Raw genomic sequence first — 12,223 nt, 5'->3', positions numbered from 1 at the left:
ACTGCTGACTGAATTTTTTTATCCGCCGCAGCGCTTGCTTGTCGCTCAACTCTAAACGTGTGTCTTCCTTCCGTGCAAGCAGATGCCGCCAGGCTTCCAGGATTCCACACCTGCGTCGGGAGCGGCGGGGAGAAGCTCTTGCCCGAATGGTACACGGAAAAAGGTGAGCAACATGTCCTGTCCCCATTGCGGACAGTGGCTTGGTTACTCATTCTTTAAGATTAACCAGAGGAAACTACGTGATGATTAGTCAAACAAAGCGGAGAGTTTATGTTACTTTAACACCACCAGAACAGCATGTCTCGAGTTTATGTTACTACTATCTGACAGCTTAGGCAGAAAAGAGCACCTAGTGTGTTCTCTGTAAGATTTCTGAGCAAGTGTCTGCCTGCAGGCATTGAGCTGATCCTGAGCATGGAAATTGTCAAGGCTGATCTTGCCTCCAAGACATTGACCAGTGCAGATGGAGCAACCTTCACCTATGAGACCTTGCTCATCGCCACTGGCTCCTCGGTGAGTTCCCAACTGTTAATTTCTCATTGCAACATAAATAACCTGCAGCTTGCGCTATTGGTACTGAAAACTTGTTAATCTTACTTTTGCCGAGTCAGTCTTCTCTTCATGAAATATGTGCACTTATTGTATCTGTGTTTCTCTGCTTGCTCAGACCATAAAGCTCACTGACTTTGGCGTTCAAGGAGCAGAATCAAACAACATATTGTATCTAAGGGAAATTGATGACGCCGACAAGTTGGTCGCAGCTATGCAAGCAAAGAAGGATGGGAAGGCCGTCGTTGTTGGAGGTGGCTACATAGGACTTGAGCTCAGCGCAGCACTGAAAATCAACAATTTCGATGTCACTATGGTGTACCCAGAGCCGTGGTGCAGTAAGTCTGACTGTTCTTGTCTGTTAAGCTTATTTTTTGAATATTTAGCAGCAAAGAAACACCAATGTCTCGATACTTACACACATGGACGATAATGTTAATGCAATCTCACACGGGGAATGCCATCTTTTGCAGTGCCACGTCTCTTCACTGCCGGCATTGCTCATTTCTACGAGGGTTACTACGCTAGCAAAGGAATCAATATCGTGAAGGGTACTGTGGCTAGTGGTTTTGATGCTGATGCCAATGGAGATGTGAGTTCTGACTTCTGAGTATACCTCTGCAGTTTCAGTTTGATAGTGGTGTTTGAAGTGAAGGAATTGAATCTGTTTTTCTCTCTTTGCTTGGCAGGTTAGTGTGGTGAAGCTGAAGGATGGAAGAGTACTCGATGCCGACATCGTCATCGTTGGAGTCGGTGGCAGGCCGCTGACAGGCCTCTTCAAAGGCCAAGTTGAAGAGGAGAAGGGTGGACTCAAGGTTAGTTTCACTGTTGTGTTGATGAATGCATCCAACTGACACTTGGACAAAATATTATCCAACTGATTGGCTCAACCTAATTAGCAACTGTACACATCATTTTGTGCATCTTGTCCTTGCCGCTGCCTTAAGGTTTGACATTTTCTTTTATCTTGTGTTTTCACCCAGACCGACACATTCTTCGAAACAAGCGTTGCTGGTGTATATGCCATCGGTGATGTGGCGACTTTCCCCATGAAACTGTACGACGAGCCGAGGAGAGTGGAGCACGTCGACCATGCTCGGAAATCAGCCGAGCAGGCAGTAAAGGTAAGCAATCCTTGTTAGGCCCCATTCACAAACCCGGTAGCGGTAGTATTCAACTGTTTGTTTTCCAATGAAATTCCACATACATGATCTGTCAGAAGCTTGACATGTACAATTGTTTTTTCAATTTGTATGTAGGCGATCAAGGCCAAGGAGTCCGGCGAGTCTGTGGCGGAGTACGACTACCTGCCCTACTTCTACTCCAGGTCGTTCGACGTCGCGTGGCAGTTCTACGGCGACAACGTTGGCGAGACGGTGCTGTTCGGGGACAACGACCCAGCGGCGGCCAAGCCCAAGTTCGGCACCTACTGGGTCAAGGACGGCAAGGTCATCGGTGTGTTCCTAGAGGGCGGCTCCGCCGACGAGAATCAGGCCATCGCCAAGGTCGCCAGGGCCCAGCCGCCGGTGGACGACGTGGAGGCGCTCGGCAAGGAAGGCCTTGATTTCGCCACCAAGATCTGAAGATTCCTCTATCTATCGACGCGTGTAAATTTTGTGTTTGTCCCTCCCTGCCGATGCTTCCTGCTACTCCCTCCGTTCCAAATTACTCGTCGTAGTTCCTAGCTCAGAAGTGTGATTCGATTTTTCATTTTGGAGTTTGATGGTGTTGCTGTGACCACTATGGCAGAATTCGAATAAATTTGTTTAGTAGCATCTCTGGTTCTACATTCTTTTAGGTTATACATATATCTCTGCTTCTAGTTGGCAAGGCGTGATTGGGACTAAGAATTTCATGCCAAATGAACAAGATCAAAGGGAACTGGGCTCCAAATGAGGTCTTGCCCTGATAAAATTCTTGGTGGATTTTAGTTGAAAATACGAAAATTAATTCCACCATCTGTAGGCCGAACTTTATCAAGCAGAAAAGGAGCAAGGCCTGGACAAGTTGGGGGGACATAGCAAGCACTCTGAGGCTTGCACAACGCAATTCATGCTTAGGGAAGGTGCTTAAAAAAACTCAGTTTTTCTGAAGCATCGGTGCTAATTTATAGAGGATAAATGCTTAATTAGGCAGCCATCCTATAGAGATAAGCACTCATGCTTAAGAAAAAAATGGTTTTATTTACCAAGCACCCGCACCCCTAAGTACCTTGCATTGTATAAGGCCTGAAAGTGCAGAGTAAAAAGTGAAACTCCTCATTCGTGTCTTCTTCCTTTCCAAGCTTGTTGCGGGGAATCTGGACTCTTGTTGCGGGGAATCAGGTTCTTTTTCGGCCTGTATAAAAACTGCTAGAATGAGGCCCGATGGTCTTAATTCCTAATGCTACTCCTACTGCTATTGCTATTGTTACTGCTTTTGGGCAAATGCAGTGGAATGGTATTTGTATTTGCAGCAGAGAAGGAAGCTCGGTGACAGATAGACCGGGATTTAACAACAAGAAGAAAGTAATCATAGTACACGACACACACTACTGACGAATGAGATTGATGTCCCAAACCAACACAGGTTCAAGAGTAAGTGCAGAACCAAGAATGTCGTGTGTATAGGAAGCCACAAGGCTCTGGGAAACTGACTCCCGTGTCGCTCAGGAGGGGCGACCCGGGAGATCCAATCGCCGCCGCCAAGTCTTCCTTCCCATCGAAGCCGCGCGCACCGCCGTCGCCGCCGGCGCTTGCCGCGGTGGCGGCGGGGCTTGCCCCTTGGACGCAACGCTCCCTCCCAGCGGTGCGCTCCTCTGTCATGGCGGCTTGTTCCTCCAACGATGGATCCATCTAGCTTGTTGGTCCTGGTTTGCAATCCATTGATGGGTGGTGGCTGCATGGCGACATTGAAGGCACTCAGCGGCCGGACGCTCAAGGACGAGTTGCCTACGTGGGTTGTTTCTGGCATCCAAGTCCCGTCGACGGGAACGAACAAGGCTCTTCAGTGAGGTGGTACTCACGGTGATGTACTCCGCCATCGGTTTTAACTCCCAGCCTGTGGTGGCGGCCTCGCCATGGATTATAGTGGCTACTGAAAGTCTTCGTGAGTGATCCTCGCCAGACCCGGTGGGTGACTTCGGGGATGAGATGCAGACTACCGACAACGACTTGATGTAGAGGGATGGCTGTGTAGCGGCGGTGGTCACACATCACATGTAGCTAGTGGGATTGCGGAAAAATGGTGGCGACAACACAAAAGTGGTGTCAATGGTGGTGCCACTCGAGCACCCGGTCTCGAGCTCTGGGGTGAAAGCCTAGGTCTTATACCTGGCAATGGCGATGTTTTCATGTCGTTACCTTGTTGAAGGCATTGCTCGGATATGTTAGGACTGGTTCTTCAGGGTGAAAACCTAGATTCTGGCCTTGGATGGTTGGATCCGGTGACGGCGGCGATTGAGCGTCACTCCCTTCTTGAAGGCGTTGTTGTTGAAGAACATCGTCAACCATGTGGTGTCATGAGATTGTTGGTGCAGATATGGTCGTGAGTGTAGTTTTCCTATCATGGATTTGATCGAGTTTTTTTTCTCGCTAGAACATAGCTTTGGTCTTATATGACTTTGCTATTTGCCGGTGTGTTTTTGTGAGCGTGTGTTGATGTTGGTTGTGTGCATTTTAGCTATGCAGAGGCCAGGTGTGTGCTCTTTCTGTCTGTATCTTCTTGATGCTTCATTTTGAGCTAATAAAATCCACCCTTTATCGAAAAAAAGGAAGCCACAAGGCTCAAACTCTTTGCCCCGTGTAGAGAATGATTTGGTGCATCGATAATTGATTGTGGACACAGTCATTAAGCGTGTGAAGGACGCGCTCGGCGCGGCCATTCTGCTGAGACGTGTAGGGGCAGGTGAGACGAAAGATGGTGCCATGGGACGCAAGTAAATTGCGGACGACAACATTGTCAAACTCCTTGCCGTTGTCAGCTTGCAAGGCGAGAATAGGACGAACGAACTGTGTGGTGACATATGAATAAAAATCGGTGAGTGTGGAAAGAGCGCCGAACTTGCGACGGAGAGGAAAGGTCCACACATAATGAGTAAAATCATCCAATATCACTAGATAGTGTAAATAGCCCATGTTGCTAGCAATCGGGGACGTCCAAACATCACTATGCAATAATTGAAACGGAAAGGTGGAAATGTTTGTAGACGCGCTAAAGGGAAGATGAACGTGCTTGCCAAGACGGCAAGCCTCACAAGTGTGATCGTCGACCTTATTACATGAGAAGGAAAAACTTTGAAGAATCTGACGCATAATGGTGGAATTGGGATGACCGAGACGGGCATGCCAAAGATCGACACTGGCGGCGAAGGCGGCGGGGCGACAGGTGGTGGTGGCACCGGAGGGATGCACTAGATAAAGCTCATTCGGGCTATCACATCGGTGGAGCACCATCCGTGTACGGGCGTCCTTCATAGAAAAACCGATATCGTCAAATTCAACAGTTATAGGATTTTCACGAGCAAGGCGACGAACGCAAATGAGATTAGTGACTAAGTCAGGAGACACAAGAACATTAGACATATGCACAAGAGTGGAAGTAGAAGGAAAATACATATGACCAACGTGAGTAATGGGTAGGGAGGAACCATTACCAACGGTGATACGGGTGGGAGTATGAACGGGAGTGGCAGGCGTGAGGTTATCGGGATGAGCAGTCATGTGAGCAGTGTCGCCAAGTCCATGTACCAGTCACCACCGCCACCATAGGAGCTCGGTGACGGGGCGGAGTGCAGTGCAGCAAGCAAGGCCGGGTGTCACGCCCAATATGCAACCCTATCCAAAAGAGACTCGAAGGTCCCACCAAGGATAGAACCGCATATTGAAACGATTTTGCAAGGTGGATATCATTACATCAACATTACATAATAGATGGGGATACATACAAGAGGCATACAATGCCACACGAATACAACATCACAATACATGAGAGCAACATGCGACTACGGATGAAACACAAACAGAAACTCAAACGACATCCACCCTGCTAGCCCAGGCTGCCGACCTGGAACTTATCCCCTGATCGAAGAAGAAGCAGAAGAAGAACTCAAGCAAGCAAGCATCGCTCTCGCGTCATGACCATCGCATAACCTGTACCTGCAACTGTTGTTGTAGTAATCTGTGAGCCACGAGGACTCAGCAATCCCATTACCATGGGTATCAAGACTAGCAAAGCTTAAAGGGAATGGAAGGGGTAAAGTGGTGAGGTTGCAGCAGCGACTAAGCATATATGGTGGCTAACATACGCAAATAAGAGCGAGAAGAGAGCAAGCGGAACGGTCGTGAAGCTAGCAATGATCAAGAAGTGATCCTGAACTCCTACTTACGTCAAACATAACCCAAAACCGTGTTCACTTCCCGGACTCCGCCGAAAAGAGACCATCACGGCTACACACATGGTTGATGCGTTTTAATTCGTATCTGGTGTCAAGTTATCTACAACCGGACATTAACAAATTCCCATCTGCCTATAACCGCATGCACGGCTTTCGGAAGTTTATACCCTGCAGGGGTGTCCCAACTTAGCCCAGGATAAGCTCTCGCGATCAACGAAGGATATACCTTCTCCCAGGAAGACCCGATCAGACTCGGAATCCCGGTTTACAAGACATTTCGACAATGGTAAAACAAGACCAGCAAGACCGCCCGATGCGCCGACAATCCTGATAGGAGCTGCACATATCTCATTCTCAGGGCAACACCAGATAAGCTAAGCGTATAGGTACCGACGTAACCCAAGTTGCCAAGGGATGGTCCCGCACGGTGCTCTAGTTTGGACCAACACTTAGACAAGCATTGGCCCGGGGGGGGGGCTGTAATAAAGATGACCCTTGGGTTAATTACTCCCAAGGGAAATATAGGTGGTGGTGATGCAAATGGTAAAACCAATGTTGGGCCTTGCTGGAGGAGTTTTATTCAAAGCGAACTGTCAAGGGGGTCCCATAAATCACCCGACCGCGTAAGGAACGCAAAATCCGGGAACATAACACCGGTATGACGGAAACTAGGGCGGTAAGAGTGGAACAAAACACCAGGCATAAGGCCGAGCCTTCCACCCTTTACCAAATATATAGATGCATTAATAATATAAGAGATATTGTGATATCCCAACATAAACCTGTCCACCATGGAGCAATCTTCAACTTCACCTGCAACTAACAACGCTATAAGAGGGGCTGAGCAAAAGCGGCAACATAGCCAAACAACGGTTTGCTAGGAAGGGTGTCAAAGGTTAGAGGTTCATGGCAATTTGAGAGGCTTGATGAGCAAAAGATAGGTAACATAGCATAGCGATAGAACGAAGCAACTAGCATAGCAATGATAGTAGTGAGATCCAGGGTAGCGGTCATCTTGCCTGAAATCCCGCTAGGAAGAAGAATGAGTCCATGAAGAAGACGAACGGATGAAGCCGAACCAAGCGTAGACGAACGAATCCTCACAATCGCAAGGAAACAGGAACTATCGAAAGAAGCACACAACATGGTAAACACACCACACATGAACAAGGCATGATGCACAAACAAGCATGATGTATGACAAAGCTACATGAGGCTACTCATTGCAAGAGATGATGCAAACAAGAGCAACACATCAAGGCAAGTTTAAATGAGGCCGGGAACAACATATAACAAATCCGGTAAGTCCTCATATGCATATTTCGAAATTGGTCCAGATTTGAATAAACATTACGTTTAAGTTGTTAAACAGCAAGTTAAGATGCACAAAGATGATCTACACAAAATTCTAGTCAAATTACATATAAAGTTCATTTAATTCGGGGCTGCGGCCTAGAAGATATGAGCAAAACAAGTTAAACATGGTATTGATGCAAAATGCATCCAAACATCAAGCAAACACACCAAAACAAGGATGCAACATGATAGTATGAAGCTACATGCAATTCTAAGCAAGTTTCATATAGAGCACACTCAAAACGGAGCAACGGTTCAACACATACACTCCAAACAAGTCATAACAACAATCTGTCCAAAACAGCAACTAGGCATATTGCAAGCATCAAAACAACATGCTACAGGACCTCAACAAGAAAACAAAAGGCATGGACATGATGTATAGGTAAAGCATAACAAAACATGAACACTGAGCTATCTCTAGAAATCACTAGAACATGCTCAAACACACATGGCAAAATTGCAAATAATAACAGTTCAGACTTTGCAGAAAATAACATTAGGTTGCAATGTTTAGAGCTATCAAACAACATGTTACAGGAACTTATCATGGCAAACAAAGGCATGGCATGAATCTACTAATTTCATAGATCAAAAGTCCTTTACTTACCATAAGCCAAAAAGGAACAGAAAATATGATGGCACCCATGTAAACATAGTAAGTTATATGACAGATTCATACATGGCAGGAACAGAATTATGAAGGCATGTTGGTGAGCTTGTACCACTCACCATAGAGCAATACATGGCATGGCAAGGCAACCAACAGTAAGAATACATGTTTATGAAGCTAAGCAAGGCAATAGAAAGTTCATAGGGTGCATGGAACACTAGCAACAATCATGGAAACAACTGAACTTAGTGTTAACAGGCTGACAACAACATTATATAGCAACTTTGGAGCAAGGAAAAAACAATCTACCGCAAGATATAAATGCAACCAGGGGCATGGGTGGATAGAGCATGACATGTAGAACAAAACACCCTTATTGAACATCTCCAGATTATGCATAGAATGACTTATAGCAGCAGGTTTACATAGCATCACCAAATAACAGATTCAGCCTAGCAAAACAACAACAGCAAGTACCCTACTTAACAAGCTTGATTCACTCATCACAAGTCATTGCATGACAAGATAAGCATAGCATCAGCAATAAGACATGTTTGTGAAGCTAACCAAGTCAAGAACAAGTTCATAGCATGCAAGGATCAACTACAACAACCTTGGCAAAATTGAATAACATGTAAACAATCTGCAAGGAAACATTTTGAAGCAAAAATAGAGCACGAAAATGACATGCTAGACTACTCCATAATTGCAAACTGGGCATGAATGGATAGAGAACAACCATATGTTCAAAACATCCTTACTAAAGTATCTCAAAATATGCATGAATCTCTCTGTAGCATCAAGTTTACATGGCATCAAAATAACAGCAGAACAGGACTAAAATCAGTAACATCACGATGCCTAGTTTGCATGCTTGTTCTAGTCACCATATTGATCAAAAAAATACATGGTAATCACCTCTGTAAAGAAGACATGGCATAGTTAAAAACACATGTAGACATCAACCTCATAGGATGCACACATCAATCATGGCAAAAATGACAAATGAGCATGTTCTGTTAACAGACAACAGGCAACATTATGAATCACTCTTGCAACAAAGATTCAGGCATCAAGATGAGCTCAAATGAAAATGATGCAATGGAATGAAATGAAGTACTCGTTGAGGCGAACAATTTGACATATTACACGCACAAAACGGAGCTACGAATGCAGAGATATGATGCGATGAACATGGCATTATAATGATAGAATTTCGGGACTTAGCAGTTTTTTCGAAAAAACTACAGATGAGCGTAAAATACTATTCGATGCACCGGGCGCTGGATAGAGGCAAAGCTCACCATGGGCTCGGCCCAGGACGTGGAAGGAGGCGGCCGAGGAGATGGGCGGCGGGGAGGCGCTGGCCCATGCGGGGGTCAACGCGTGCCCGACGACTGGATCGGGCTCCTCCCGATCCGGTCTTGACGACGAGCGGCGGCGCTCTCCGGCGAGGGCGGCGCGGCGCAGGGTGGTGGATGGAGCCGGGGATGAAGGCGCGGGGCGGAGGCCGGTGGATCTGCGGCTGCGGGATCCGTTCCCGGGGTCAGCGGGACTCGACGGCGCCGTTGACGAGGAGATCGGGAGCTCGGGCTCCATGGCCGTCCATGGCACGACGAGGGCGGAACCGAGGCGGCGGCGAGGTGCGGAAGCCGAGGGCAGGTGGGCGGAGGCGCGGGTGTGACGCCCCCGATTTAATCGTACACTAGTCATGCACGCAAATGTGTACGATCAAGATCAGGGACTCACGGGAAGATATCACAACACAACTCTACAAATAAAATAAGTCATACAAGCATCATAATACAAGCCAGGGACTCGAGGGCTCGAATACAAGTGCTCGATCATAGACGAGTCAGCGGAAGCAACAATATCTGAGTACAGACATAAGTTAAACAGGGTGCCATAAGATGGCTAGCACAAACTGGGATACAGATCGAAAGAGGAGCAGGCCTCCTGCCTGGGATCCTCCTAGGTCACTCCTGGTCGTCATCAGCGGGCAGCACGTAGTAGTAGGCACCTCCGGTGTAGTAGGGGTCGTCGTCGACGGTGGCGTCTGGCTCCTGGACTCCAGCATCTGGTTGCGACAACCAGGTAGAAGGGAAAGGGGAAAAGAGGGAGAAAAGCAACCGTGAGTACTCATCCAAAGTACTCGCAAGCAAGGAGCTACACTACATATGCATGGGTATATGTGTAAGGAGGCCATATCGATGGACTGAACTGCAGAATGCCAGAATAAGAGGGGGATAGCTAATCCTGTCGAAGACTACGCTTCTGGTAGCCTCCGTCTTGCAGCATATAGAAGAGAGTAAATTGTAGTCCTCCAAGTAGCATCTCCAAGTAGCATCTCCAAGCAGCATCTCCAGTAGCATCGCATAGCATAATCCTACCCGGCGATCCTCTCCTCGTCGCCCTGCGGAAAAGCGATCACCGGGTTGTCTGTGGAACTTGGAAGGGTGTGTTTTATTAAGTATCCGGTTCTAGTTGTCATAAGGTCAAGGTACAACTCCAAGTCGTCCTGTTACCGAAGATCACAGCTATTCGAATAGATTAACTTCCCTGCAGGGGTGCACCACATAGCCCAACACGCTCGATCCCATTTGGCCGGACACACTTTCCTGGGTCATGCCCGGCCTCGGAAGATCAACACGTCGCAGCCCCACCTAGGCTCAACAGAGAGGCCAGCACGCCGGTCTAAACCTAAGCGCACAGGGGTCTGGGCCCATCGCCCATAGCACACCTGCACGTTGCGTACGCGGCCGAAAGCAGACCTAGCCTAGTGGCATTCCAGTCCAATTCGGCGCGCGCCGCTCCGTCGCTGACGTCTGAAGTGCTTCGGCTGATACCACGACGTCGGGATACCCATAACTACTCCCACGTAGATGGTTAGTGCGTATAGGCTCGTAGCCAGACTCAGATCAAATACCAAGATCTCGTTAAGCGTGTTAAGTATCCGCGAACGCCGAACAGGGCCAGGCCCACCTGTCTCCTAGGTGGTCTCAACCTGCCCTGTCGCTCCGCCACAAAGTAACAGTCGGGGGCCGTCGGGAACCCAGGCCCACCTCTACCGGGATGGAGCCACCTGTCCTTTCAGCCCCCTCATCAGAATCACTTGCGGGTACTCATCGAGCTGACCCGACTTTAGTCACCATCTGTATAGTATGTATGTATGTATAGTATATACCCGTGATCACCTCCCAAGTGATCACGGCCCGATAGTATAGCAAGGCAGACTGACAAGAATGTAGGGCCAATGATGATAAACTAGCATCCTATACTAAGCATTTAGGATGGTAGGTAAGGTATCAATGACTGTAGCAACAATGACAGGCTATGCATCAGAATAGGATTAACGGAAAGCAGTAACATGCTACACTACTCTAATGCAAGCAGTATAGAGTAGAATAGGCGATATCTGGTGATCAAGGGGGGGGGGGCTTGCCTGGTTGCTCTGGCAAGAGAGAGGGGTCGTCGGTGACGTAGTCGATCACAGGGACATCAGCATCGGTCTCGAGGTCTATCGGAGAGAAGAGGGGGAAGTACAGTAAATACATAGCAGGCAAGTGCATGACAGGACAACAGACAGAGCTAGACGTGTTCTAACGCAGCGCTAGGCGATACTGGCGAAGGGGGAAACATCCGGGAAAGTCTTCCCGGTTCCGGACGTCTGTCAGACAGTTGAACCGGAGAGGAAAGTTTGCAAGTTCGATAGGTTAGGGGTGTGTGGCGGACGAACGGACTACGTATCCGGATTCGTCTCGTCGTTCTGAGCAACTTTCATGTTGAAATTATTTTAATCCGAGTTACGGATTAAAAGATATGATTTTCTAAAGTATTTATTAATTTCTGGAATTTAATTAAATATTTAAATTAATTCGAAAAACAGATTAATGACATCAGCATGATGTCATGCTGACATCAGCAGTCAACGTTGACTGTTGACCAAGTCAACCTGACATGTGGGTCCAGGGGGACCCACCTGTCATCCTCTAATTAAGTTAATTAGGATTAGGTTAACTTAACTATAACTTGATTAGTTAATTGAATTAATTAACCCGAATTAATTAACTTAAGTAATTACTTAATTAATTAATTATTAATTAATTAATTTATTTATTTATATTTTTTTTAATCATTCCTGTGGTGTAGGGCCCTCCTGTCATAGGCATAGGGGGCCAACCGGGCGGGGCGCTAGCGGGCGTGGCCGCGGGCGCCCGAATGGGCTCGAGCCCGAGAGGGCGCTGGGCAGCACGGGGCACACCGGCGCCGGCGGCCAGATCCACTCGCCGGACGCGGGGTAAGCGGCAGCCAGCGAGGGGGGGGGGGTTCGG

The 12,223-nt window shown here is 47.6% G+C and overlaps 1 protein-coding gene across 2 annotated transcripts in view; it reads left to right on the top strand.

The window, feature by feature from the left end:
* LOC119338888 (monodehydroascorbate reductase 4, cytosolic-like) overlaps positions 1-2,334 on the top strand; it is a 3,161-nt gene extending 827 nt beyond the window's left edge. Inside the window, exons 4-10 of one of the 2 annotated variants that reach the window (XM_037611096.1) lie at positions 83-163; positions 395-513; positions 668-887; positions 1,023-1,141; positions 1,239-1,364; positions 1,533-1,673; positions 1,809-2,334. In XM_037611096.1, the coding sequence (XP_037466993.1) occupies positions 83-163; positions 395-513; positions 668-887; positions 1,023-1,141; positions 1,239-1,364; positions 1,533-1,673; positions 1,809-2,132 (1,130 nt within the window). In that variant the 3' untranslated portion in view covers positions 2,133-2,334. Of the gene's footprint in view, positions 1-31; positions 164-394; positions 514-667; positions 888-1,022; positions 1,142-1,238; positions 1,365-1,532; positions 1,674-1,808 lie in introns of both variants that reach the window. The other variant, XM_037611095.1, reaches the window with a different exon arrangement.
* Positions 2,335-12,223: the final 9,889 nt, after the last annotated feature.

The sequence above is a fragment of the Triticum dicoccoides genome, chromosome 7B (assembly GCF_002162155.2).
Source record: "Triticum dicoccoides isolate Atlit2015 ecotype Zavitan chromosome 7B, WEW_v2.0, whole genome shotgun sequence".
NCBI classification, from domain to species: domain Eukaryota; kingdom Viridiplantae; phylum Streptophyta; class Magnoliopsida; order Poales; family Poaceae; genus Triticum; species Triticum dicoccoides.
This window is presented reverse-complemented; position numbering and strand designations above follow the sequence as displayed.